The following is a 27,300-nucleotide window of genomic DNA, read 5'->3' as shown; positions in this document are numbered from 1 at the left end:
ACACCCCACCAGCGACATGAGGGAGACGACTGCTTCAAGCCTCAAGTGGTGAGCCACTTCACTGTTCCGGACGGAAAGTCTGAATACCGCCATTAATCGCCATGCACTATCGCTGTACCCGGGTTGTCTCTAGGGCGGCTCTGCTGTCTCCGCGCACGCGTTGGCACTTGTAGAGTTTCATGACTCCCGTTTCGCGTCGCAGGGCCCCGGACCTGCTACATCACACGCCTGCACCACGAGCCCCATCGCTACATGCCGGACGCGCTCAGCGGTTGCAACACTACTAGCGAGCAGTTCCTGGACGATCAATGGGTCGATTTGCCAAGCTTTGAAGCTTGTAGGGTCACGGATCCAGTATGGAAGCCAGTGCGTCGGCGGGATCCAGTTGTCCGCCACATGCTCAACATCCGTCCTCCGAATTTTACTATGGCGTCTCAGATACCTCCTAGGAGTCGTGGCTGCTTGTATAAGGTCCATTGGCCGCCCACCTTGTTTCCATACTCGTTTTCAGCTGGATCATCGGCGAGCCTCTTCTACCTTCCTACCTAATAATCAACCACATTCCTTACGGTTTACCTTCTCAGTCCCTGGTTGGACTTTAGACAATTTTTAATAATCGAATTCAAAGCGAGTCTTTGCTGGAGGTCCTTCTTTACGAACTTGTCTACTCGAAAAAAACAATTCAACAAACCTAATCAACTCAACATGCCTAGCGTATCAACCATCCTCAAGGGCCTAGTTGCCCTGGCGCCTCTTGTGGCTGCCGCTCCCGCAAACTATGCCCGTCAAGAGTCGGCTTCCAAGTCGAGCTCAATGGTCATGTCGTCCGCTACTCCCGCGGCGGCAGCCATTACGGAAACCGCAGGAGAGGCCGCCTCTCCTGCTGCTGCTGCACCGGCGGCAGCAGCAACATTGAGCGATGTTGACATCCTCAACTTGTTAGTAGTACCAATTCCCTCAACATAGTAATCAGGATCTGACAATGGCAACAGTGCTTTGACCGCCGAGCATCTCGAATCTGAATACTACAAGCAGGGTTTCGCCAAGTTTTCCATGTCAGACTTCATGGCTCTCGGCCTCAGTGAAGGCCAGGTCAAGTCTCTGATGGGTGTTGGACAAACTGAGGCTACTCACGTCACTACTCTGCAGTCCGCCATCGCAGGAGCAGGTGCAAAGCCCGTCGAGCCTTGCCAATACAACTTCGACGCCGCCCTTGCCAGCGCTGACTCCATGGTCAAGACCGCCCGTGTTCTTGAGGCTGTCGGTGTCTCTGCCTACCTTGGTGCCGCTCCCCTTGTCAACTCTTCTGACATCCTCTCGGCTGCCGGTTCCATCGTCACTGTCGAGGCCCGTCACCAGGCATTCATCCGTATCGCATCTGGCGCCGAGCCAGTCCCTGCCGCTTTCGACACTGCTCTCCAGCCCCGCGCTGTCTTCACCCTGGCCGCTCAATTCATCAAGTCTTGCCCCGAAGGATCCAACCTCAACATCCAAGCCTTCCCTGCCATCGCTCTCCAGAACCCCGAAAAGGCTACCGTTGGTCAGAACCTGAAGCTTGCCGACCCCGCTCAGCCAGCCGGTGCCTCTTTCTGCGCTTTCGTCGGACCGTAAGTCATACCATATCCCCCTTATGAGATCTACCTTCTAACGTATTACAGTGGCGGCAACCAGTTCACCAAGATTGCTGACGGCAACTGCATGGTTCCCCAGGGCCTCCAGGGTGAAGTCTACATGATGATCACCAAGAGCGAGTCCGTTGCCGACGCCGAGGTCCTTGCCGGTCCCTCCGTTATCCAGCCCTCGTAGATGCCTTCACCAGCATGACGATTTCACATTGTCTTCCATTTTAATTTTTCACCAAAGACAAGGGCTGAACGACCAGGGCGAGCGAGCAGAGCGTCACAGGAGCAAAATGCGCGACTGTAGAAAGCGAGTATGTGTATATGGACGATTTACCTTTCCCCACAGTCGTTGAAATACAAGCGTTGATCTCAAGAACGGTTTTTTTCCTTTCGTGTTTCTTTTTTCCTTTCAGACGGCTTGTTGTGTAGAACGTTGGGAGAGAGATACCCCAAGCATGGTACGAGCGGTACGAGCATGGAGGAGACGGGTGAGCGTGGTTCCGCGAATCAGCTCAGGTAATAATAGCAGGTATAGCATGAACATGAAAACGATTAACGATTTTCAAAGCGTTGACTAAACATTGGCTTTGTGATACAAGTGACATGCAGCTTGCGACGTAGAGTGACTTGACTAGAGTGACTTGTGACTGCGTTGGGGGCTCCAACGAGATGGGTTTCATCTTCGCATTTTTTCGACACTTTAGGTTTGGTGCGAGATCAGTCGGATGGTGGCGCTCCGTGTGTAAAGGGTGCCACACTATGAGTAACTTCGAACACGTACGTTGAGCGCAGACTTGCGACGTAACGAAACTTATTCAGGTCTTCCATCATTAGCCTTTCGAGAATCACAAGTATGGTATCTACAGCGTATACAGCATCTCGCTAGCGGCGGTTTACTGGCGGAAAAGTCACATTGCCGAAGATTTCCCGGTCGCTTCCTTTTGCGAACTGCAAGCTCAGGGTTGCTTTGTGCTGATTGGCTGCGTACATAATATGGAGACCCTTCGCTTCCCCGCCTTGAGCATGCTTCTTCTGGTGCTAACAGAACGTCGGTGTAGGCTAGGAAATGTCTGGATGCAGTGTTCTCGCAGTGCTCCGCTCCTTTGAGTAAACCTTGCGAGGCAATGAGCCTAAGCTCGAGCACTGGAGAATTCAAGGGACCTGTAGGGATGGTTTTTATTGCGCATCACGCGGCTGTTGGCTGAAGGGTTGTTGAGCGTGCAGGAGTAAAACGTCATAGCCTCTGTGTGAACGGTTCACCTTCGTATTACGCCAATCGCGTCAAAACTTTCATACTGTCCACTAGCGTTGGACTTACTTATCATAGACCTCTCCTCCCTCCCAGCTCGGTCTTCAGGCTTCCTTCGTCAACCACTCGCACCTCAAAAGTCCTAAGCGGCAACCAGGCTGTCAACCCTTCCCGCCGTCCCAAGAACCCAACAATGGCGTTCCAGAACGGCACCTCATCGACCTGTCTCGAGCAGCCCATTGAACTCCAAGACGTTTCAAATTACATCTCTAAACCTCAAAATGCCCAAATCGCCACTTCGAGTAACACGGGCGGCTTGCGACTTTCAGATACCAAAGGCGCCCAAGAAAGCGACCCGATAGAAAATTTACCGTCCCCAACGACCCAATCAGCAGCCAAGTTGGAGCAATGGAACCACCCTCGATCGAATTTCTTCAAGACCTCGGCGGCGTTCTGGAGTTTCGTCGTTATGGGGAGCAATGATGCAGCGTATGGAGCTTTGATACCTTATGTAAGTTTGTCGTACTTTTGAGAAGAGGGCGTGGAGAGTACATGCTGACAACGACTCAAGTTGCAAGAGTACTATAGCCTCACTTTCGTCGTCATATCGCTAGTGTTTTTATCTCCACTTGTCGGCTACACGGCTTCCGCATTGTTGAACAACACCATTCATCTCAAGTTTGGCCAGAGAGGTGTTGCGGTCATAGCACCGACGTGTCATCTAATCGCGTATGTGGTTATTGCGGTGCATCCTCCATACCCGGTGCTCGTCGTCATTTTCATGCTGGCTGGCTTTGGTAATGGTCTTGCTGATGCTGCATGGAGTGAGTATCTGTCTCATTTCCTGTCTCCACAGGTTGTAAGAGGAAAATGGCTGACCGACTTTAAATAGATGCCTGGATGGGTAACATGGCGAACCCGAACGAAGTGCTGGGTTTCCTACACGCCTTTTACGGTGTAGGTGCAGTGCTTTCTCCCTTGATAGCAACAACCATGATCACAAAAGGGAGCAGACTGCCCTGGTACACGTTCTACTATGTCATGATTGCCATGGCAGTCATCGAATTAGCGACCTCGACAGCAGCTTTCTGGCACGAGACCGGTGACAAATTCCGTGCAGCCAACCCAAGAACCAGTGGTACGAAAGACAATCGGATGAAGGAGGCACTCCTCCGTCTCCCGCATGCACGCGTCACATGGCTCTGTGCACTCTTCTTACTCGGATACGTGGGTATTGAAGTTGCGCTTGGTGGCTGGATAGTCAAATTCATGCTCGAAGTGCGTGATGGTGAGGACTTTGCGAGTGGAATGGTAGCGACAGGGTTCTGGATGGGGATTACTGTAGGAAGGGTTGTGCTGGGCTTTGTGACGCCAAAGATAGGGGAAAAGTTGGCTATTACCGTAAGTTCCTTCTTCACACCTATGTTGTTTCTTCCTCATATTAATCCAAAGCACCAGATCTACCTACCCATCACAATGGCTCTCGAACTTATCTTCTGGCTCGTCCCTCAATTCTACGTCTCGGCCGTTGCAGTAAGCTTCCAGGGGTTCTTCCTTGGTCCATTGTTCCCTGCTGTCGTTGTCGCCGCTACGAAGCTTCTACCACGCCATCTACATGTGGGTGCGATTGGTTTTGCGGCAGCTTTTGGTGGGAGTGGAGCTGCCATCTTCCCCTTTGCGGTTGGAGCTATCGCGCAGGCACATGGTGTACAGGTTCTGCAGCCGATTATTCTGGCGCTATTGGGCGTAATTTTGGTGTTGTGGCTCGGGTTGCCAAGGATACATAAGAAGGAGGAGTAAGATGTTGGAAGAACGTCAGATTGACGTCGAAGATATCGAGCAAGCGACAGATACTGTAGATGGGAGGAAATCATGTGTATGCTACGTGAATGCGTTGACTCTAGATACACATGATTTCATACTTCAGTATGTACGCAATCGTGAGGCAAAAACTTATATGCCCAAAAGCCCTGTTTCGCAGATCACACCTGCTATGAACAAACTATTACCATACCCAACCTTTCCATTCCCCTGCATCTGATCATGACTACCACTCCGCACTCTTCCTAGCCATTATCTTGTCATCTCCGCTCATCCTCTTATCGACCATCGCACCGACTTTCGTTCCATCTAACAGATTGATATCGTTAGTACATGACATTTCAGCCTCTGTTCACCATGATACACCAAGACTCACAAGCCAAACTATCCGCTCTATGCATGACTCTCTCCCATAAATCTTCTATTGCATCAATCAAGGTATCGGTTCTGCTGCTCTTCTCTACAAGCGTCCAATCACTGTCCCATAGATTTGGCCTGATAGCAAAAAGTTTCGCCATCTACAAAGAAGTTGCAGCCACCGAGGCAATGGCCGATGTATTCTCCGTACTCAATCTTTTCGCAGTGAAGACGACTTTGTAAGACGAGCTCTTGTCGGAATTCGTAGTGGCGATGAAAGGCGCAGCTTCTGTCCATCGATGCCATGTTAGCCATCCGCTCATCTGCTTCCCATTGACACTATCCTATATTCTTCATCTGATCTGAACTCCGATATATAGATGATATCACATACCAACGATCCAGTTTTTCAATACTTTTACAAACTGCAGCTGTCCCAATTTGTCCAGTCCAGTTGCTGTTGAGCTGTTAAAGGTATGACCGTGTTTTTTCATAATGTTGACCGTCGGTAGTAGAGCCTGTGTCTTAGGGAACAGGCGCATGGAAGGTTTCTTGATGGCATATCTCGGTTGGGTTGACGGCTTGTCACGAGCATTATTTCTAGCGGATGTAGAGGTTTCAGATAATGAGGAGGACATGGAAGTAGTCTTCTACATTCTCAAAGGAAACTACATACTGTGTGTCAGGAATCAATGGTCGTGCCCTCCTCCACGAACCTATCGTCTGCTTAAACGTCATACATGTAGACATTCAAAAAAGCTTCCTTGCTCCCTTAATCCACCCATTGATTCTTTTTAATATGATGCTACTTCTGCCTTATCCTTCTCTCCTTCAACCGTGCCCTCCCTCTCCTTAAAGGTCTTGGAAAGACTCTTGGCCTTTTCTTGCGCAATCTGCATTCCCGCGCCTGCCGCTGCTTTGAGTCCTTCTGCCATAGCAATCGCAACCTGCTTCATCATTAACATGGTGTCGCCAGCAGCAAATATGCCCGTGACGCTTGTCTCGTTGAACATTGCGTTTGCAATCTTGATATGTCCACCCATCGCTGGTTCCACAGTGTCGACACCAAGTTGCTCGATGAGGTGTTGCGCACGATTGACTGTAGCAGGTTTGTGAACGATAAAACCAAGGGTGACTGGTTCGCCGGTTTCGAAGTGAATTGTTACGCCATCTGTGTGGCTCGGGCCGTTGTTTACCAGGCGCACGATTTTCCGCTCGTCGAGTGTTGCGCCGAAGGCCTTTGCGAGTTTCATAGCCTCTTGTACTGGTTCTTCCTGCTTGATGGGCCCGTTGCTGAATATGGTGATGGAAGTGGGTTCGAGTGGGATGGCCATTTGTACAAAGTGAGTGTACATTGGGCTGTCGAAACCTAGGATGCCGACTGCACTTCCGCGTTGCTCGTAGCCATCGCAAGCTAAGCATTGGTATATATGCGCTGGCCAGTTTTCCTTATAGCCTTGGATTTCGGGGAAAACATCTCTTGAACCGGTAGCTAGGATGATCTTCTTTCCCTCATACGAGTGACCGTCGCTATCTGTGACTTCGAAGCCATCATACAAGCCCTTCTCATCAGGTACAGACACCTGTTTCTTTTTCGCATGGGTGATTGTCGCAGCTTGAAACCAAATGGTATCGTAACGGGATTCGACTTGTTCGCGAGCGATGCGACCGAACTCTCGGGGGTTGAAGTGATCGCGAGACGCTACCGTATGCATATGTGTAACGCCCTCATTACGGTACTGCTGGTTGTCGAAAACAATAGCTGTACTACGCGTTCTTGCACAGGTGAGCGCGGCGTTCAGCCCTGCTGGGCCTGAGCCGATAATGAGTATGTCGAAGATCTGGGGTCGAACTCGGAGCACCATCTTGTTATGTCTACCTTATATAGCGTCTTTGATGTATCTTTCGAGAAGCGGGTAGGTCTTGCGCGAGACAAAGTGATCTGAGAGTTCGAGAGTGTGTGGAAATTTATGTTTCGTTCGTCGCTTGTCCAGCCGGCCTAATATAGGTACTATAAGCACTTAAAGTCGCCGGCTCCGTACTGTCAGCGCAGTGTTGGAATGTCTCCGAGAAAGTTTCCACACTCGACTTTGGATACTCGGTGAAGTCTCCAATATTCTACAGTATGCATTTGGTGCTCGGTAAAAATCACGTTAAATGCGCTGTATCTGAGAGAAATACTGCGTAGTGACACAAGCGGTAATGCTCAAGCAATCCTCAGGACCTTTGCGAGGTCGCGCTCATAGTGCTGTCTGTTGTAACGAACAGCGCTTTCCGGGACATCAGTAACATGAAGAGGATTTTCTATAACGGAAAGTTAGGATACAGTCAGGTTATATGAGTTTTTAGCATGATAGTGAAAGAATAAGGAAACCAAATCACCCTAAATGTATCTGCCGCTGAACCTCGCTAGCATGAATCCCGCACCTATTCGCACTTTTGAACATCTGTTCTGGTAGCTCAACCGCACCCGGTTTGACAAACTTCAGATCCAAGCTAAAGTAGGTTGTGATTTACTACAATAGAGGACTCAGTAAGGTCTCAGCAGAGTGCTCAGCAAACCTGGGTATCCGGCAGAGCTATCTATTAAATCGTGCAGCTATAAGCCCTGTCACTTTAGAGTTCTTATGTTGTCAGAGTAGCTCATCTTATGCGCGGTCACTCTATGTAGTCACACCAGCAGAACGAGCGACGGCATAGTCAATAACACACTTTTCGGTATCAGAGATCGACTTGCTACGAGAACAAGCGCTGCAGAATACGTGTGTACTGTGCTTGTTCGAGCTTAAACGCGCTCCAAATGATCTGAGAGTGGAGGAAAAAGCGTTTCGTTACACCGGCACGCTTAGACGGATTCTATTGATGTTAGCCAGGCACCAGTCTTGGTATTGAGCTCCACTACTTATACTGAACTCGTAAGTACTGAGTAGGGTCTGACTTTTGACCTCGTATCAACTGGGAAATATTTTCGTATATTCGGCCCGTGTGATGCTGCTGCCTCCCTTAGCTCGATGCTTCGTAACTTATATGCTTGGTGAATGCCCCTGACCTGAACATGGTCTTTCTAAACACCTAGGTAATATAACTTCAAAATCGCTTCTTCTCGAGGTCCTCCAAAATATCTGCAATCCAGCCAGATCGCCGCTATCATTGGACTTTACACAAGCAATGTAAGCAGCGACCATCAACAATTATTGCGATATCAACAATGCTGACTCTGGACCTAGGGACACCCTATCTGCAGAGAAGACTGAGTTCACAGGCGCATACACGGTAGCCCGGGCTGGGCTTCTCAAGGCGAAGCTACAGGCACTGAGTAACGTGTTGACTCGAACTACGTTTCATCGTCACAAACAGCTACAGTTCGATGTCATCCTCCAGGGAACATCGTCTTGCACGCATATCCAAGGCTCGGAGGAAGTCTACTTCTGTACCAAGGGACTGAAACGACCGGACGAAATTCCTGACCTTTATGTCAGGGCTTACACTGAAGTATTAGGTTCACGACACTTCACCAATGTTCGCCTCGTCAGATCTTCAGATAGCTCTAAAAGAACCGCTGCAAGATTCGGTCCAACTTTCTCCGACGTAAAGACTTTACTATTGGCGTTGGACGCCATTTGCGACACCTCACTTGAAGAGATCTTCTCGAGCGCAGAGCAGACACGTAGGTACCACGTTATTCAGAGTCGTGAATGAGTCTAACTATGCTCGAGTCAAACCTCTCCCGTTTCTCCGGCTTCCCTATGAGCTTCGTCTCCAAGTATACGATTGTCTCATACCGCATCTTGCCTACATCCCTATGTTCTCTCGAAAATATACAAGAACGGATAGGTCGTTACCAGAGAATTTGGCGATAATGCGTACGAATAAACAGTTACATGACGAGGTCGACAAGCATTGCTTCGATCGGCACGTACTCCTACTCAAAGCCAGCAGGGTTACAGGGCTAGCATTGACCCAAAATCACTTCGCATGCGATACCTCAAAAGATTACGCAGACCGATACACGAGCATCGGAAGATCGAAGATCAGACATCGAATAACCCAGCTCGAAATTCAGATTTTGCCAACTGAAGAGTCTCTTAAGGACTCAATTCGCGGGTCCTGGTCAATGGCAGACAAAGTTTCCCTTACGACAGATCTGCTCTGTCCTGCCGAATCTCAAGTCTATCCTCTTCTCGTATCCCAAACCGGATCCAAGAAGCATAGCTCTAATCGATGAGCTGTGGAAATCAGTCAAACCACACATGAAGGGTTCCCCATGTAATCGCAACCGGAAGGTCACGCTTGAGTGGATTTCCAATCAGCTTTGGCTAACTGCAGGAGTGCCACCTCGCATTCTGTGGGATTTGACCTATTTTCGCGAGTCGGTGGAGAATGTGAAGAAGTTGAGGAGAGACATATTTTCCGAACGAATGATGAAAGAATTGATCAAGTAGGATGGGGGTCTTGAACAAGCACGAAGCGTAGCTTCCACAAAGGAAGACTCGCAAAGATGGACTGAGGTCAGAGCGGCGGTCCTCGAGGCCTTGAAGAGAGAATGAGACTCTCCCTTAATAGGCAAGCGACTTCGCTTAGAGAATGAAAGCTGTGTATCTAGTCCGTTAGAATTTAGCATGGCTGCCCCAGATTGTCACTGTTAGCTTGCGGACTGCAAGCTCCTCTGAAACAGAAAGATTGAACGCTGAACGTACTATACAAGAAAGACGCGAACCCTTCGCATCTTGACGAATGTCTATCTCTCACCCCCACATTCCCTCTTGTGAAATTTCGAACGCCTGAATACCCATTGTGGAATTTCACAGTCCCAGTCTATGCGTCTCTCCATATCCAAGTGACATTACGCCGTGTTCGAATGGTATCGCCTCATCTACTGACTGCATCGGTGAGCCCCATGTAACAACGCCCCTCCCATCGACTGCATATGCCCCGCCAATCTGCCATCGACATGCTCCTTCTCCGACCTGTTGTCCCCAGACACCCTCATTCTTCCGGAGCATGACCTGATTGTACCCGTTTCTAGGATGCAGCACATGGCCCCAAGTAGCTATGCCTAGACCCCATAGCGCGTATAGTTCCCGGTCTTGATCCACTACTACATCTACGTTCCAGGCTCCACCGAGTTTCTTGAGCCATTCTGTGGTTGCAGCGGGTGTGCAGTGGGAGATTGCGACGAAGTGGATCGAAGTATGGCGGTTCGCGAGGGGTCGGGGCGAGAGAAAGAGTTTTTCGGAGACTTTTGCAGGAATTAGATGCTTTCCGCCATTGCCGCCCTTGCATCCGACTAGAACGTCTGAGGAAATGAATACTCACAAGGACACCCGCAGAACCTTAGGAACAGCAGTATAGTCGGCCGTCCGTCGGCCGTTGGAAATTGCAGCTTCGTGTGTGTTTGTGCTCGATCTCCAATGTTTGGTGGCTTGCGCACCGGGGTCTGGGGCGGTGGAGGCGTTGTCCAAGATTGTAGGGCTTTTGGTACACCCCATTGTACGTTTGCGAAGGGGTTGGCGAAGCCTGTGTCTCCTCCATCGGCGCCGTTAGTGCTCCCCTTCTTGGTGTTCCCACTACCAAACAAGTCGTCGGTCTTTGGGAGCTTGACATTGCCTAATCCGGCCTTCCGGAGGGCTATCTTGGTCCCTAGCGAACTGAACATAATTCCTGGTATTATTGTTCGGCGGCCGTAGCTCGGATGCCGATCGCCCTGAAGCCGTTCTAGGTGTGCCGATGATTGTGTAGGATTCCCAGATTGTGTAGGATCGTGGCCGTGTCGTGCGGGAATTATGCCAGATTATGCAGATGTGATACGAGCTGGAGGGACGGATTAATTAGTTCAGGAGAGAGGCATGCCAAAAGCGCCGTCGAGTGTAGAAGATGTGCGGAAAAGCTTTCGGTCGCGCCGACATAGTGCTGATCTTGTAGCCACGACGCGTTGCGGACAATGCATCTGAAACGGAGGCTGTGGCACGGACTCCTAATCTGACGTCCGGGGAGGTGGGTCGAAATAGTCCGACGACCGTAGTTCAAGCCATAGTGCTACAGTTGGCAGATTGCAGCTTGCGCAACTCTGTGGCATCATGACGAGCATGATAGATCCTGCCATCCTTTGACAAGGAACGGCCTTATTCGCGGTATCACGTGACAAGAACGCTAAGCAGTGCGGGGTTAGCGTTTGGGCGAGCGAAACATCCATGATGGTCAAGTCCCACTATCCATTTGCGCGGCGTACCAAATGCATCGCTATCTAATTACAAGTCTAAACGAGGTATCATCGTAGGCGGTAGTGACAGCAATACGCGTCGGGTATCCTATCGTACAGACGCTCCATGTCGACGCCAACGCCAATCCCATCTTGTCGAGTCTTCATTATCAACACATTGCACCAACCATTGTGCCACAAGTTCTAGCTCTTACCGCTTGTATGCAAAGATTGTCCTGCACTCAAGCAAGGTCTGGCGCTTTACGCACTCTTGCACAATCTCTTCGTCTTCCCACCACCACTTCGGTTCGTCTTGAGCGTCGTCCACAAAGCTGCCCCAGATGTCTTTCCAGAAGGCTCGACCGATAATCATTGAAAGCTCGTCGTTCACATTGGCCGCATCTGGGTCGATAGCACATGGTAGCGTCATGCTCTGATCGTCTTCTTGAACAAGCATCTCGAATCCGGCAGCTGTCAGCCAGCTTGGAACTAGCGAACATGGCTTCGAGCATCTGAAGTCCCGTTCCAAGTTGACAGAGAGCCTATCCTCAATCCACATCCGCATCAGCGGGCCGGTGGTCTTGCGTACTGGGGCAGCATCCATGATCCTGATCTCTAGGAAGCCACCAGGAGCGAGCAGCTTGTGACATTCGCTGAACAGTTCTGGTAGCGTGGCGGATGGGACCAGCGACGGCAGCGTCGATGCTCTTATATGCGAGAAGTAGTCTTCTGGGTAAGGCAGTGGAACAGCACCGAGCTTGCGCACCGTCAAGTACGATACATTGCCCGGCAGCTGAACAGGTCGTGGGGGCTTGGTGGTAAGGAAGTGTACGGTTTGAGACGGATGCATAGCCGACAGTTGGTATACCTCAGCTGGCGTCGACCGTTAGAGCTTGCACGGCAGCGTTACACAAGGGCACAACATTCACTTACAGAGATTGCCATATAGTTCAAGGATTCTCCCGGTGTTACATTCGGGCTGCGGCAGGGTCTGTTCCCGACCCAAGTTCAGCATTTGGAAACCCGTCAACAGCCACAGCTGTTTTTCGAGGACCAACTGTTCAATCATTAGCAGGACTCGGTACAAATATACAGGATTACTACATACCTCTTCATCAACATCTCCGCCTGCAGTCCATTGCCAGTCTTCCTTAAGTCGATCCAAGATAACCTTTGGACCAGCGCCTTCCATCCTACGGATGAAGCGTTGGAATCGACTGAGCTCTGATGTAGTACCTTGAGAGACTGTGACCTTTTTAGGAGCCAGACGCGACTGTATTTGCATCTCCGAAGGTACACCTCTTGGAGTGAGACACTGCCATTGCGAGAGAGGCTTGCAGGAGACCTCCGAATTTGTGCCGCTATTCACTTTGACCATGTGCCTCACGTCCTCATGTGATTGCTCTTCCTGGAAGCTATCACGCAGTTCTAATGCTTCTAGTTTGACGGTCGCTTCAGTCTCCATGGGCTGGGGCCATCTACGAACAGTAAGCATAAACCCAGAAGTTGTAAGAAGACGACTCACCCGCTGTCAACTCTCTTTGCTTCTGGCATTGAGATGGGTATAGCATGTTCATTTTCAGGGCTCGCTGTACTGGCACGAGTTCGGCTCGTTACAAAAGACTTAGGACTGACGCGGCTTCCTTGCGTCGCATCATCGCTGCTGTCGACCATAGTAGGAGTTTTCACCTCGCGCTGTCGGTCATCTGTCACATGTCATAAGCACATATTCACATCATGCTCACGTTAGACCACTTACGCGAGATGCGCGACCTGGTGGAGCCCGTATTTCGAGATGACATATCACCTTCCAGCTCTGTTACTTCATGTTGACGTGGATGCATAGGATCTCCGGATGGAAGTGTTGCAGAAAGGGAACTTGTGTACGTCCAGCCAGGTTGCAGCTCGGGATCCTTGAGGTTGTGCGTGCGGGTCAAGTCAACTTCAGTTGTCACAGTAATTGCCGTTCTCTGTGAGTCCGTAGTCCGTCCAGTTGATGGCCGTAGTATCTTTGGTTTCATACTCTTCGCCTTCTTCAGGCCCGAAGACCACCATAACTCACGATCGGTAGAGCCCGAGTTTGTCGAACTAATTGATGTTCGTGAAGTCGAAGTGTTGATGGAGTTTGACCTAATGGATCGCTCCTTAGTCTTTCGTTCCCTCCGCGCACCCACGGATTCCGCCTCTTTGTCCAGTGGTAAGTCGGTCGCGAACATGTTCGATTACAGTGGCGAGTCTAGCGGGGTGCAGCGGGGCCACTATAAGTCGATGATCCAAGGAGTGGGAACGAATAATCGCCTGAAGGCTATCAAACCCTCAGGACTAGTCGCACCTCTGAACGGAAAAGTAGTCAAGCACCTGGGTGGACCGTGTCGCAACTGTAAAGCGAGTTACGCAACGGTCCCTTGTTTCCGCGGCATCGAAACGCTGTCGCACCACCCGGACCGTGGCGTTATTGACCTTTTCAGACTACTATCAGGGCTTCCCTGGCCCGAACACATGCACTAGCGCTACTCTGTTGTGCTTCGATGCACAGCGCAGATTCACTCAGCGCACCGTGAGCTTTCCGGTTGTCAACCATACTGTTGGAGAGAGATACCGCTACGCGTGGTGTGAGCGTGCAAAGCAACCCCATCTCAATCCGGGTCTTCCCCGAAAAAGCAAACAGTTGGGCTGTACAGCAGTTGCGACTGGCCAGCTTATCGGGCTCTCTTTTCCAGTTCTCGGTCTTTCCGCCCAAGGTTCTGCAGGAAACGCTTGTGGCTGGCTACCATTCGCAATGACGGCTGCTAAGGGAAATAACCGATATGATGCCGCCAACCTTGACTTGCATTCGCTACAAACTGCGAACCCAACTAGAATGGCGATCACAGCTGATCCATTCTGGTCGGAACTATAGGGTCAAACGGGAACACCGGTACCATGGACAGAACAAGCAGCAAGGCCGCTGAACCGACATGGCGGCATAAGTTGTAAACCAGATGAGTATAGTTGTTGTCAATCTTGCCAGAAGGAATCCACAAGGGTGAGCAGAAGGTTCTACTAAGGCTTTTAGTTGCCCCGTCATTTTGCTGCAGATGCGGGAGGGGCACCAAAGACAACATTCCGACCAGTCATGGTTCAGTCTGATCTACATCGGATGTACCTGACTAGCGCGAGCTAGACTCGTCAGCCCCTGACTCGCTTCTGTCAAGCCACCATAGCACGAGGCTAGACCACCCACCCTCGAGTACGCTGCAAGATTCTCCGCTTCAGCTGCACGACAACGCTCCTGCCGCCATACCATTGATTTGTGCTACGCATGATGCGGCGGTCCCAAGTGGTCATGCCGTCACTCCGTCCAAAACCTTCTTAGGGCGTGCTTTTTACCCTGCTGCGCGCTATGCATAGCCTTGACTTCCCCGCCCATCCCTTTCGCTACATGCCACTCCGCCTTGCGCGTGTCTTTTGTTTAGTACAGTTCGCCCTACGCTTCATATTTCCTATAGCATTCCTGCAAGAACTTTGCTTATGGCGCCAATATAACCGATCGCATTTGCGATTGATCCATGCCATATACCTTTTCGTTCCGAATCGTTCATGTTTGCTTCTACCGGACGTGCGTGACACAAATATAGTCGACGCAGGGCTATCTGTCGCAGATCCCTCCCTCTTTATCTACCGAGCATTGAAACCTTCGACTGGTGGCCATCTTTACGTCTGTAATCATGGAGTCCATCCGTTCCTCAATCGAGTCACTCAATGTGTACATCGGCCGGTCAACTTTCGGAAGGATATTTCGTCTCGGCGGCTGTGGGCATGTATGTTTAACGAGGGTATTGGTGATATTGGATGGCTGACTGTCTTCGCAGAAAGATGAGATCCTACATACGAAGTTCACTACCGAAGTGCGGGCAGGACTTACGTCCTTCTTCACAATGGCATACATCATAGCAGTCAATGTAAAGCTTCTAAAGTCGTGTATTGTTCGACATATTAATGAATCTAGGCCACTATTCTTGCCGACACTGGAGGCAACTGCGTATGCAACGATGCAACAGACCCTATATGTTTGACGAACACCGAGTACCTCATCTGCAAGCAGGGTAAGGACCTTCTAAATGCTCAGTAAATTATCTGACCCAAGCTCAGATTTGAACCGCAACCTCATCACCGCAACCGCGGCCGTAGCCGGCTTCAGCTCGTTTCTCTTTGGGTTCTTCACCAACATGCCCGTTTGTCTCGCACCAGGCATGGGTCTCAACGCGTACTTCGCCTACCAGATTGTCGGCTTCCATGGCACCGGTCTCATCTCCTATAATCTGGCACTCACTGCGGTTTTTGCTGAAGGCTTCATCTTCATATTCCTATCTTTAATCGGCATGCGACAATGGCTCGTCAAGATCATACCAGTGTCACTTAAGATTGCTGCAGCGTGTGGTATAGGGCTGTTTCTCGCCGAGGTTGGACTGAGCGCCAATGCAGGTATTGGTGCAATTGCGGGCTCAAAGAGTACTCCACTTGACATAGCGGGATGTCCAGATCAGTACAAGGATGAGTTTGGCTCATGTACAAGCCACAAGATGACCTCTCCTACTGTATGTCCTATATTACTTCCTCACAAGACGTTGCTAATACCTCTCGCAGATGTGGCTAGGTATCATGTGTGGGGGCATCTTGACAGCTTACTTGATGACATACAAGGTCAAGAGTGCCATGATCCTGGCCATCCTACTCGTGTCAATCATCTCATGGCCACGAGGTACATCAGTCACATTCTTTCCTTACAACGAGGTTGGTGACAACCGCTTCGAATTCTTCAAGAAGGTGGTCGACTTTCATCCCATCAATCGCACTTTGAACGCTCTGGACTGGGACGTCAACCGGGCACCTGGCCACTTCGCCCTCGCCCTATTCACTTTCCTCTATGTCGACATCATCGACTGCACAGCTACACTTTATTCCATGGCACGTTTCTCCGGCGTGGTGGACGCGGAGACTGGAGATTTTCCACGATCAACGATTGCTTATTGCACGGACGCTTTTTGCATCTCCATGGGTGCACTCCTTGGTTGTTCACCTGTGACGGCTTTCATCGAGAGCGGTGCTGGGATTGCAGAAGGTGGCAAAACTGGATTAACAGCCATGACCTGTGGTGTTTGTTTTCTCATATCCATGTTCTTCGCTCCTATCTTTGCTTCGATACCGCCATGGGCTACTGGAAGCACATTGATCCTGGTAAGCCTTTCTTTATCAAATCTTCAAGACATCATCATTAACAAAAACATAGGTTGGCTGCCTCATGATGCGACAAATCTCCTCGATCAATTGGCGGTACATCGGCGATGCGATTCCAGCCTTCGTAACCGTGATGTTCATTCCCTTCGGATACAGCGCGGCCTACGGTCTTATTGCGGGTTTGATGGTCTACACTGCACTTAATGGCATGATCTACTTGACCAAGATTATCTCCGGCGGCTACATCGTTCCCGAAGACGAAGATCACCGCGAATACTGGACTAGTAAGTTTCACCACATTTCCCTGCTTCGTTGGCGCACTTTCCTACTACACACCCACCAACGATACCAGTCACTAACAAACAAACCCAGTCAAACCCGCTGGCAGACTCCCCTGGTTCATCACCGCATCCCAAAGCCTCGCAGATCGCGTGCGGGGGACTCACACGCCCAATTCCCGTGACGCGATTTCCATTCGAAGCACGGAGTCGGAGTGGAAATACCACGATCGGATTGGCTCAAATGGATCCGATCGCGAGCTTGATTCGGTCGTTATACAAGCCTTGCCCACAGATCCTCGCCGGGAGAAGGTTTTCAAGTCGATGGGGAGATAATGGCGCCTGTGATTGGCAGAGGAGAGTTTCTGTGAATTAGAGTTTCGCGCTTATGAAATGAATTATCACGAGTCATTTGAAATTACGTGTCACCTGATTTTGCCTGCCGTTATTTTGATATCCTAATTCTTGATCTACATAGCTTCTGACAAAATTTTATCGAGCACTGTCTCCTGTCGGGTACGTTTCCCGTGTCTAAGGTGGCATCAACTTTGGTTCACAAACTTTGGTTCGGGCCAACGCTTTCGCTCAACATCAGGATTGGGACCGCGGCATTGATATCCGTTAATTAGTCCAACCTTCCTCCAACCCTCCTTCAACTTCTCTAAGGCGAGAAGAAGTAACAGTGCATCACTTTTCCAAGCCACAAATATCCAGCAGTGCACTAAATAGTCTTCCGAGATCTGCTCCTCGTTTCCTTGTTTTTGCCTTCTAGCTTTGCGTGCCTAAGGTGCGCCAATAGGAGTGATCTACGAACTCTATGGTTGGCGCTCAGTCTTCCGAGCCGCGTATTCGCAAGCTGCACGGCTGGGGTGCCGATCGCTACCGATTCAGAAGGGTCTTGCAGCGGCACTTAACTCATAAGAAGTGGCACTACCGGTGTCTGCCATCAATCCGCAACCGACGTGCGTCTTGCAATCATGTCATCATCGAGTATCGACGCATCTTCTATCGATATGCAAAAAGCAACCTATAGCTAAAGATCAGTTCACCATCACGCCTGTATATCTAAGTAAAACAAATTGCTGCCTCCTTTCGAGAATAGTGTATGTGATACGTGCGGGGCTCGTGTTTACATTGATAACGGTCTATTCTTCCAGCTTTGGTACGGGTCTCCGGCATGTGTATCAAGCTTAACGACGAGATGAATTCCTTTTTGTAAGGCTGAGAAGGATAGCGCATGACAGCTCGGCAAGTACATAAGCCTGTTTCGTGTCAAACATCGTCGTCTTCCCAATGCGGTATGCTCCACACACACTCATCAAACCTCAAACTAACCCCAGAGAACGTGTACCCACCATCGCTTCTGCAACACCAGTTCGCCCCGCACTTTCTTTTTCCTTATCTCAACTCAACACAATGCGCCGCCGTCGACCTGCCACACTGATCCAGTCACGAAGCTTGCGTCGCTGCTAAGCAGGAATTGAATCACTTTCGCGACTTGTTCAGGGCTGGGGACGCGGCCGAGGACGGCGTTGTTGGGGGGTGTGAAGCCGTTCTCAATATCGAAGGCGTCCAGGTGTGGTGTGTCACCAAAGCTTCTAAAATAGTGTCAACGACCGGCTCTGCTCCGACAGTACAAGTGGTGGGAAGAGAACCAGTGCCTGAGATAGGCTGAGGGCATCACTTACGGTGCGATAGCATTGATCCGAATGCCAGTCTTGGACTGCTCCCTTGCAGCAGCCTTCGTAAGTCCAATGACGGCATGTTTTGACGCGCAATAGATTGAGCTGCCTTCTTTGCCGACCAGTCCTGCTGTCGATGCTGCATTTACAATCGATCCACCTTGTCCGCCTTTACTTGTGGGATGCATGCTGCGAAGCTCGGCGGCCATGCACAAGAACATGCCCTTAACGTTGACTGCGAAGACCTTCTTGTAGTTGTCATGGTCGTGGTCTTCTACAAGGGCCTTGTTGCCCGAGATAGCTGCAAGGTTCACTGCACCTGCGTCGTCGTCAGCCCAAGCACATATCCGGACGTTGACTTCCATAAGCAGATTCGTGCCTTGCAAGACGGCCAGGATGTTCACATACCATCGATAAACTCCAATCCCTAGTTCGAAGGGGCATATCTTAGCCAGCTCTTTACGGCTCTCTCGTTTGTAACATCCAACATTGTGAATTCCGCATTCGGTCCGAGTTCACTCGAAAGCTGCGCCAGTTCTATTAGCTTGGTGTCCCCGAGGGAGACCTTCGCTCCGCTTGCAACCAGCAATTTAGCTGTCGCACGTCCAACGTCTGATGTTGCCCCGGATATAACAAACAACTTCCCCTTCAGAGTCTGCAGAGGATGAGATTTGCTGTTCGGAGACCCGGATTCCTCCTGCTTCGGTGGTGGCTCAACATTAGAGGCGGAAGGGGTGTTTGGAGAAGTCGGTATCTGAGAGGGTGTTGTGCGAGATGTTGATCCTTGTGACCTTGGCGACTGCGACGTTGGTGATGGAGATGTTGATGATTCAGACGTTGATACCTGAACAGTTAGTGATTGAGCGGCCAGTGATTGAGCAGCTGGCGATCGAGATGTAGGTGATCGTGGTGATTGAGCTGACGATACTTGAGACTGCGAACATGCATGCTCTGATGCCTGAGATGTAGAAGATTGAGGCCTCCTTGTTGAATACTCTGGTACTGGATATACGGATGCCGAAGACGCCAGTGATGGAGGCCTCAATGATGGAACAATTGATTCTGTAATTGTTGACGCTGGAGTGTAAGGTGGTGACATGAATTCTGCATAAATTGGTAACGGATGTGGAGTTGCTTGAGGCTGCAGTACTGTAATATATGATGGTGGAGCCGTTGATGCTGGAGATGTTGATGGTAGAACCGTTGGTGGTGTAGCCATTGGTGGCGGAACTGGCGATGCTGGAGACGGGCGTCCCGGCTTCCAGTAACGATACAATCTTTTGGACCAGCGACGTGGTGCCATGATGGCTTTCGCTCGTATGTGTTGATAACGGTCGGTAATACGCGACATCTTGTGATATTCTTAGCGATGGATGGGAGGTATGTTCACCGTGGTTGGCGAGTTGTTGGGTAATAAGTTGGATGAAGAACGTAGGTACTGCGCTCCAGTTTTGTTCACAATGAGGTGAGGTACGAGTAGGCAGGCGAAATGCTCACGTGAATGGTGCATGCTGGGTGTACCTGTACAGCATTCTAGTTCTAGAAGCAACGATCACCACGCTCTTGACTGCTACGGGCGCGATGAGCTTACAGGTGCATTGTGCTATCATGTACGAGAAGGAAAGTTGGAAGCCGTACCCTATCACCAAGAAGTAAGTTCGACAATTTCGAAGCACATGATAGCAATCGTTGTAGCTGTACGTGCGTACTGAAAGGTAAGTTGAGGAACTCAATAGCAAATCCGATTTCCTTCCAGTGAATTTGTGTTAGCATCAAATTCTTACACACGACACATTGTCCTTAGACCTCGTATTTCCCCAACAAATTCCTCACCTCCGCAAATTCATTCTCAAGGATTTCTTGTCGCTCCTGCCGAACTCGAATCTCACATTCGAAGTTCTTTGGCGTCCTCACAATACCATCCATGAATCCTGTTTCGGGGTCAATATCTACAGGCCTTCCAGGCTTCTCTTTGAATTCAAAAGCCCAAAGCAACTTCGCAATAGCAATGAAGAGACTGCGCTCGGCGAGATGCATACCAGGACAGATACGTCGTCCAGCACCGTAAGTATAGTGGTCCCGCGAAGCGATATCGGGAGATGCTGCGTAGTGAGATGAGGCGTGAATACGAGTTGCGTATCGATCAGGATCGAAGTCTGACATTGGGGACTCGCAAGTATTGACGTCGGCTGGTGAGTGATTCAGGTCCCAGACATTTATGAGGACAGTCGTGTTCTTAGGTATGAAGTAGCCGTCGATGGTGTCATCTGTTTTACTTTAGCCATTATCGATATATATCGCGCGCGGACTGAGGTTTACCAGCGGTACTGTGATGCGGCATGATACTCGCTACTGGCCTCCATCGCATCACCTCCTTGATGATTTGAACGACATACGGTAGCTTCACGACATCGCTCCACATCGGTGATCTTTTGCTTCCTACCACTTCATCAACATGCCTATGAGCTCGTTCTTGAACACCTGGATACTTGATCATAGCTTGTATGAAAACCCGTATAGCAGATGCCGTCGTATCACTCCCAGCATCGATCAATGAGCCCGCAAGGGTGTCCAGATCTCTTCTCGTCAGATTGATACCCTTCTCTCCCTCATCCAGCAGGTAGTCATACACAGAACCTGCACGTACCCCACGACTTCTCCTCTCCAACACTGGCTCTGCCATCTTCGTGAAGACAGCATTAACAGTCTGTCCACTCTCATCTCCTTTATTCTTCCAATTCTTCCACCGTCCCCACCACATCCACTGGGGTACGTATACCAACCAAGGTAATAAGTCTACCGGCGGTATTGCACCAACCTCAAGCAATTCGACATACTTCTCGAACATGACTGTATACTCTTGAAGTTCGTCTGCATGTCTAGTCCTTGTCCCATAAACCAAACTCTTAATGATACTATTACTGAATCGCAAAGTATGCATCATAAAACCTCCTGGTTCGTGCCAGAAGTCATGTACCATCTGTCTACTTTCAGCTTCTACAATGTCAACGTACTCCCTCTCAACTTTCGCTTCGTTGAAACAATGTGCATATAACTTTCTGCAAAGCCGCCATTTATCTCCCGAGGGCATGAACACGACCAAGGGAATATTCGCTGGATCCCTGGCAATATAGTGCTCGGCAAAGAAGAAAGGTGGTCTGCTGTTGTATGTTGCGCCGCGCTTGTCAATGAGCTCGCGGACTAATCGGCGGTCGCTGAGCACGATGGCTGTGGTGTGGAAGAGTTTAAGGCTATAGATGCCGCCATATTGTTTTCCCCAAGCCGTGAATTGGAAGTGTGCGTTCTTTGTCGGTATAGACAGCAGGTTACCGAGGAGAGGAAGGGTCGGTGGGCCTGGAAGGTTTAGCATTGGAATGAGACATGGTGTGATCTAGAAGATACCAGGTGGTAGTCCTGCTTCTCGGCGACCTATCTTGAGGAGATAGTATAGGCTAACTACTACGGAGGTAACGACTAAGGCAGCTAGAGTAGCCATGGTCCAAAATAGCTCTTGGGACAGCTTATTGTCACCAATATTTCAGAATGAACGGAACTTGGATCGTGTCATAGATGTTCGCAGGCTTTTCTGTCAGGAAAAACAAGCAATATGTTCTGCGCGCGCTCTTTTCATACGTAAGTCAGGCGGGGTAAATTGTGCTACCATTGTATCGGTAGGCAAGAAGTGTGCATTAGCTGTTTCCGGATGCGGGACGTTGGTCGAATCCAATTGCAAGGCAAGACGGTATACCGAGATGCCGATCGGGGGAGTATTGCATAATAGCCAAGGCATGCACATGTCCATCCTGTTTGAGGTACCCTACATTCCCTATCCAAGGCATATGCAGCGAAAACGATCTTCAACGAAACCACAAACCGTATTGTGCAGAGTGAGTGATGGAGCGAACATGATGGAAGGACATTAAGTATAGGAAGTAAAAAAGTATCGTAGTGTTTTACAACAGCGCACCTGCAAAAGCAGAGATGACGAACATACCCAACATGCCCAGGCCAGCCTTGCTTACACCCATGGGTGCAGCAGCACCAGTGCTACCTGGCGAGCCCGTAGAATCAGGTCCATTACCACCAGACGTCCGGCTCGCGCTTCCACTTCCACTTGGTGTGCCCGTCGCGCTTGCCGTGTTGTTTCCCGAGCAAAAGATCTGGCTGGGGTTCACACCGTTGTCCATAAAACAGGCATTTAGATCAGCAACAGTCTGGTCGTAGGCGAGACAGTAATATCCGCATGAACCGTTGAACTCCTCGACCGGAGCGTCTTTGCAGCATTGCGAGAGCGTGTCGGATGTGTTGGAGGGGATGCCGGTTGTGCTGCCGACGGCGCAGAAGACATCTTGGGTAGGAAATTGTGTAAAGTCGGCCGTGGTGCACGAGGCGCCCGTTGCGCTGGGGGAGGCGGCAGATGATATAGCGGAAGACATTGTTGCGGGCTGAGGTTTCTGTATTGTGGTTAGGATTGCATCGGATGTCCTGTGTTGAGAGTCTTACATTCGTCCTTGATCAAGACTTGTTTAGCAGCACAGCGACTATGTAATATTTTCTTCTACTGCGAAGTAAGTAAGTAGTCGGAGGTTAGTTGTCTAGCACAATAGCAGGGACGACGCAACGGTCAAGAAATATCCGCAAAGGCAATGCCACGACTTAGCGCAACGTCACCGACAGTTCCAGCAAGATCCATCACGCCAGCGGGCCTGTCGCTCATGGCCCAGCTGTTGATCTGAGGCTGTGACGGTTGCTCGGGGGCGTGGCTCGTAGCTCCACATGGTTGCTCAGGAGACCCGTTTCCAAGGATTATTTTTGGCAACCATGACGGGCCTTTCGGCAGCTGCGCGCCGAATCACGACAATGCGGCAAGGCGAAATTTCACCGTTGGAATTGGCATAGGATGCAACGACGATTGGGTATATGAGTAGAGGCTGTGTTGCTACGTGACGTGGTTGGTGTGCTTCGCCAGATTTCTCGATTAGTGACATGGCGCGCGCTGGCTTGATGAGGATAGCGTGGCGCGTGGTAACGGGACGGAGACATGAATGTTTACTCAACTCGGAAGTCTAAGTCAACTTCATGGAAATTTCCCACTTGGGATTTGATTCAAAGTATATACATTAAATGTCCAAGACCGCCTTCTCGGTCTACTCCAGTCCAGCCTTCTCCATTTCGGTGGCGGCGTACATGAACGCACCAGCACCCTTACCATCGTTGATCAGCGTCTCAACACCAGTGTAGTACTCGTAAGACGCATCGCCCTTCAAACTTCCTACAGTAACCGTGCCGGTAAAGCTGAGGGTGCCGTTCTTCTCGTACTGGATGAAGTCATCCAACATCAGATCCCACGCCTTGGACGCTGTCTCCTGGTACGACTTCTCCAACAAACCCAGCCTGACACCCTTCATGTATGCGTAGGTGAACATGGCCGTGGCACTCGACTCGATGTAGTTTCCCTCCTTTCCAGCAAGCTCCGGGTCCATAAGCAGCCACCATCCACCGCTGATATCTTGGACGTCCTTGATACCAGAAGCCAGAGTGACAAAGTAGTCGACGAGCTTGGAGTAACCAGCGTGCGTCTTGGGGAAGACTTCGAGCACCTCAACGAGCGCAACAAAGTACCATCCCAGAGCACGGTCCCACACATATGGTGAAGCACCAGTCTCAGGGTCAGCCCACACAGTCGACTTGTCTTCGCTGTAGCCATGGTACAGGAGGTTGGTTGTCGTGTTTCGGCAGTGCTCCTCGATCAGATCGAATTGCAACTCGATATCGTTCCACGCAGTCGTGTTGTCGGGCTCGAAGTATGATGTGTAGGTCGCATAGAAGGTATCGGCCATGTAAATACCATCTAGCCACATCTGGTTCGCATAGACAGGGGCCCTGTGCCAGAACCCGCCTGTGGGGGTGCGCGGCCATCGGTCCAGCTGCTCACGGAGACCCTTAGCCGCAACAACGTACTTGTCGTCTTTACGGCCCTCCGAGTTCCAGAAGTAAAGGATGTTGTTGCCAACCCGGATGTCGTCCAGTGTGTAGAAGGTGGAGTTCCAACCCTTGATAGTGCCGTTGGAGGAAACAACCGACGAGACGGCTTCGGAAGCGTACGCAAGCAGAGAAGAGTCGTTTTGCGTTGTGGCGGCTTTCTGGATACCTTCATGGATGACCGAAGCGACATAGTGGTTGTCCATGTGCTGGCTCTTGGACAAAAAGGAAGAGGCCATCCATGTCGAATACGGCCTGGTGGTGTTCTTCGCCGCAAGTGCTGTGCCAGCCAAAGCCAGGGTAAGAGCCGGAAGATGCATGGTTGCGAAACGGTATTATGAGCAAGGTAGGATTATCACAAACAAATCGAGGACCCTGGAGAGACGAATTGAAACACCAGCGAATACTCTATTTGGCGCTGTACTCCTGTCGCTCTTTATACGCAGTGCGCTGCGTCCATACTCGTCGCCCATCTTCTCCCCATGCCCGCCACTACTGCAGTTGCTGCAATCAAAATCCATGTTCATGCAGCCTCGTAGCGTCTCAGCCTCTCCACCTTGTGGTCCTGGACGGTACCTAAAGAATTTCCGCGAGCGGAGGTTTGCCCATCATCGACGAAATCGGCAAGGTCTAGCCATGGTCTGCGACTTGGCAGCGGAGAAATTGGTGATTGGAGATGTGGTGCCTGAAGCGGCGAAAATGCTCAACAGCAGCTGTAGTTTGGAGGAACTGTAGGTATGAGATCAGGCTGCATCCATTGACCTAAATTGTGATTTTCATACAACGTTGCAGCGTTGTCGATGGGACTCTTGTCCATCGCAATGTGGAGACAACTGCTGCGATACATGAAGGAGCTCACCCTGAGTGCGGGTCGCCCTAGCCGAGTCAAGCATCCCAAGTCCGCGGGAGGCTTCTTGCGTCGTCTTGTCCCACTGCGCCAATGAACGTCAAGCTTCAACGTTCCCGTCGACGGCAGGACATGTTGATTTGGGCGGTTCTCTGGTACTTGGTCGTTGTGCACGCAAAATGTGCTTACGAACGCTTACTCAAAACGATCTCACGAAACATACAGCCAAGCAATCCTCCAAGTATGTGGGCTGACGAACACAGGCCCTAGCTCTGTACAAATTACCGACAAGCAAGAAGGATGCCAAACACTGTACGGGATTTTCCGACCATACGACCAGTGCAATGCATTCAGTATGTGAAGTTGATGTTGTCGGGGCGGACAAAAGTCTTGCATCACCTGCAGCCGCCAGGCACCGGATCCTTTCGGCTGTAACGTTCCGCCCTCTCATAATCGCAGATACCTATTTATTGTGCATTCGGACTTGCTCTAGACCTTGGAAGTGTTGCGTAAGATAACGTATTATACGCAGACCAGATGACGATATGCAAAGGGATAAGATCACATCCAAGACATCTCGCGGCATGATTTGGTACAAGGATGTCCATCGGACAAAATATATTGCCCTTATTCGGGGATATGGTAGCTTCGTCCACCAAACCGATGCCTTGCCAAGACTATATTTCAAGCACCAAACAGCGTGTTTTCTGTCTAGAGTGTTGGGTTCTTGACGACAGACCACCATCTTCCAAACCTCATGATACCCATATCATATCCTTTCCACCAACAATATCCCCATGAGATAGCCCATGTCGAACTCAGGATAACTGCCAGCCCAACGAGATTAGAATTCTTCCAAGACCATGGCTCTTGCTCCTGGCATAGGCGTTAGCTATCAGCTAGCACTTTGAATTTGTTAAAGTCTTACTCCCGTGCCCTTCTCGTTACCGATGATACCCTTCTCAATGTCGTCCGGTTGCGCAACCGCCTTGATCGAGTTGATGGTGAGATCGAAGTCGCCTTCTTGAGTGCCAAAGAAACTGCCCATTATTAAGTATTGCGGTTGAACGATTTTGTAATGGAGATTTTTACCTTCTCATCATGATGCTGAATCGCTTGACATTCTTCGTGTCTAATGGCTTCGCATCGTCCTTCTCTTTGCCGCGATACGTTGGCTTCATTGCATGCCACGGTACGAACAGACCGAGTTTGCTTTGCGACTCAAAGTCGTACTCGTAGCTGATGGTTGATTGTTCTCGTCCATCTGGCATGAGTGGCAGAATCTCGTCTTTGAGAGTCAGCGTGTACTTTTTGCCATCATGTTTCCCAATATTGAGATAGACGCCGTCGTATGCAGACAAGTCCCAGGTGCGGTCCTCGCCAGTAGTGCGTTGACTAGCAAAGCCGGCACCACCGAGAGCGGTGATGTCAAGATTGCCATGGAAACGTGCTGATGAGCCAGTGATGGTGAGGTACGACTTTGTTCGAGTATGTCAACAACGAGACTAGTTCGTTTGGGAAGTTGAGATTACCTGAGATGCTCCTCCTCTTACACGGTCATCACTATCCGTCCAATCCGAAGCTTTCCAGCCTCTGCATGCAAATTCGTCAGCATTAAACCAGACAATGCATTGCCGATGCGTCTTACTTGTCACCGCCAAAAAGTACAAGTTCCTTTTCTCTGCTCATTTTCGTGGATGTACAATGTATGATTATTGCGTGGATGATGATAACTCAAACAAACCTTGGAACCTTGGAGGCGCGTCCGAATCGAGTAGTGACCTCATGATGGGGCCCGTGCGGCTGACCATCCAAACACCCTCATTCGCCTATACGCATCTTCATACACTAACCAAAGCACAACCCCATCGCGACTACTAGCAAGTTGCTGCGTTCCAGGAGAAAACATGGATTTCCGGCCCGCGTCGCGCATGGGCGATGCAGATGAGTCCATACTAGCCGAACCATACCGACCGTTCTACAACATCTTCGGAAGCCAACCCATCTTAGTAAAACAGTACTTCTCCCTGGTCTAGAATTTTCCTC

General features: G+C 50.3%; 11 protein-coding genes across 11 annotated transcripts; 3 read left to right on the top strand and 8 right to left on the bottom strand.

The window, feature by feature from the left end:
- Window positions 1–705: 705 nt before the first annotated feature.
- AA0111_g6341 (hypothetical protein) lies at window positions 706–1,806 on the top strand (the record flags this gene model as incomplete). The annotated part of the gene is made up of 3 exons (XM_028652553.1): window positions 706–938; window positions 993–1,607; window positions 1,659–1,806. 3 exons carry the CDS (start codon window positions 706–708, stop codon window positions 1,804–1,806), a joined length of 996 nt encoding a protein of 331 aa, XP_028506130.1.
- A 1,258-nt stretch (window positions 1,807–3,064) lies between these two features.
- Window positions 3,065–4,671, top strand: AA0111_g6340 (hypothetical protein; the record flags this gene model as incomplete). The annotated part of the gene is made up of 3 exons (XM_028652552.1): window positions 3,065–3,382; window positions 3,443–3,695; window positions 3,764–4,671. 3 exons carry the CDS (start codon window positions 3,065–3,067, stop codon window positions 4,669–4,671), a joined length of 1,479 nt encoding a protein of 492 aa, XP_028506131.1.
- Window positions 4,672–5,843: 1,172 nt separating this feature from the next.
- AA0111_g6339 (hypothetical protein) lies at window positions 5,844–6,914 on the bottom strand (the record flags this gene model as incomplete). Its single annotated transcript, XM_028652550.1, has 1 exon — window positions 5,844–6,914. The coding sequence occupies one exon, from the start codon at window positions 6,912–6,914 to the stop codon at window positions 5,844–5,846; it is 1,071 nt and encodes a 356-aa protein (XP_028505983.1).
- Window positions 6,915–9,851: 2,937 nt separating this feature from the next.
- AA0111_g6338 (hypothetical protein) lies at window positions 9,852–10,705 on the bottom strand (the record flags this gene model as incomplete). Its single annotated transcript, XM_028652549.1, has 2 exons — window positions 9,852–10,288; window positions 10,366–10,705. The coding sequence occupies 2 exons, from the start codon at window positions 10,703–10,705 to the stop codon at window positions 9,852–9,854; spliced, it is 777 nt and encodes a 258-aa protein (XP_028505982.1).
- A 754-nt stretch (window positions 10,706–11,459) lies between these two features.
- AA0111_g6337 (hypothetical protein) lies at window positions 11,460–13,464 on the bottom strand (the record flags this gene model as incomplete). The annotated part of the gene is made up of 5 exons (XM_028652548.1): window positions 11,460–12,121; window positions 12,182–12,305; window positions 12,357–12,726; window positions 12,774–12,954; window positions 13,008–13,464. 5 exons carry the CDS (start codon window positions 13,462–13,464, stop codon window positions 11,460–11,462), a joined length of 1,794 nt encoding a protein of 597 aa, XP_028505979.1.
- Window positions 13,465–14,955: 1,491 nt separating this feature from the next.
- On the top strand, window positions 14,956–17,079 carry AA0111_g6336 (putative xanthine/uracil permease; the record flags this gene model as incomplete). The annotated part of the gene is made up of 7 exons (XM_028652547.1): window positions 14,956–15,048; window positions 15,100–15,189; window positions 15,237–15,333; window positions 15,380–15,825; window positions 15,875–16,465; window positions 16,518–16,749; window positions 16,838–17,079. 7 exons carry the CDS (start codon window positions 14,956–14,958, stop codon window positions 17,077–17,079), a joined length of 1,791 nt encoding a protein of 596 aa, XP_028505978.1.
- A 1,072-nt stretch (window positions 17,080–18,151) lies between these two features.
- AA0111_g6335 (hypothetical protein) lies at window positions 18,152–18,790 on the bottom strand (the record flags this gene model as incomplete). Its single annotated transcript, XM_028652546.1, has 2 exons — window positions 18,152–18,341; window positions 18,432–18,790. The coding sequence occupies 2 exons, from the start codon at window positions 18,788–18,790 to the stop codon at window positions 18,152–18,154; spliced, it is 549 nt and encodes a 182-aa protein (XP_028505981.1).
- A 1,435-nt stretch (window positions 18,791–20,225) lies between these two features.
- AA0111_g6334 (Cytochrome P450 monooxygenase) lies at window positions 20,226–21,921 on the bottom strand (the record flags this gene model as incomplete). The annotated part of the gene is made up of 3 exons (XM_028652545.1): window positions 20,226–20,692; window positions 20,745–21,779; window positions 21,828–21,921. 3 exons carry the CDS (start codon window positions 21,919–21,921, stop codon window positions 20,226–20,228), a joined length of 1,596 nt encoding a protein of 531 aa, XP_028505980.1.
- Window positions 21,922–22,378: 457 nt separating this feature from the next.
- On the bottom strand, window positions 22,379–22,861 carry AA0111_g6333 (hypothetical protein; the record flags this gene model as incomplete). The annotated part of the gene is made up of 1 exon (XM_028652544.1): window positions 22,379–22,861. One exon carries the CDS (start codon window positions 22,859–22,861, stop codon window positions 22,379–22,381), a length of 483 nt encoding a protein of 160 aa, XP_028505975.1.
- Window positions 22,862–23,572: 711 nt separating this feature from the next.
- On the bottom strand, window positions 23,573–24,727 carry AA0111_g6332 (hypothetical protein; the record flags this gene model as incomplete). The annotated part of the gene is made up of 1 exon (XM_028652543.1): window positions 23,573–24,727. The coding sequence occupies one exon, from the start codon at window positions 24,725–24,727 to the stop codon at window positions 23,573–23,575; it is 1,155 nt and encodes a 384-aa protein (XP_028505974.1).
- Window positions 24,728–25,965: 1,238 nt separating this feature from the next.
- AA0111_g6331 (hypothetical protein) lies at window positions 25,966–26,943 on the bottom strand (the record flags this gene model as incomplete). The annotated part of the gene is made up of 5 exons (XM_028652542.1): window positions 25,966–26,130; window positions 26,183–26,294; window positions 26,347–26,732; window positions 26,787–26,847; window positions 26,903–26,943. 5 exons carry the CDS (start codon window positions 26,941–26,943, stop codon window positions 25,966–25,968), a joined length of 765 nt encoding a protein of 254 aa, XP_028505977.1.
- Between the last annotated feature and the right edge of the window lie 357 nt (window positions 26,944–27,300).

Source organism: Alternaria arborescens, assembly GCF_004154835.1.
Source record: "Alternaria arborescens strain FERA 675 chromosome Unknown contig_13, whole genome shotgun sequence".
Classification (NCBI taxonomy): domain Eukaryota; kingdom Fungi; phylum Ascomycota; class Dothideomycetes; order Pleosporales; family Pleosporaceae; genus Alternaria; species Alternaria arborescens.
Note: the sequence above shows the minus strand (reverse complement) of the source record. Positions and strands in the feature narration are given on the sequence as shown.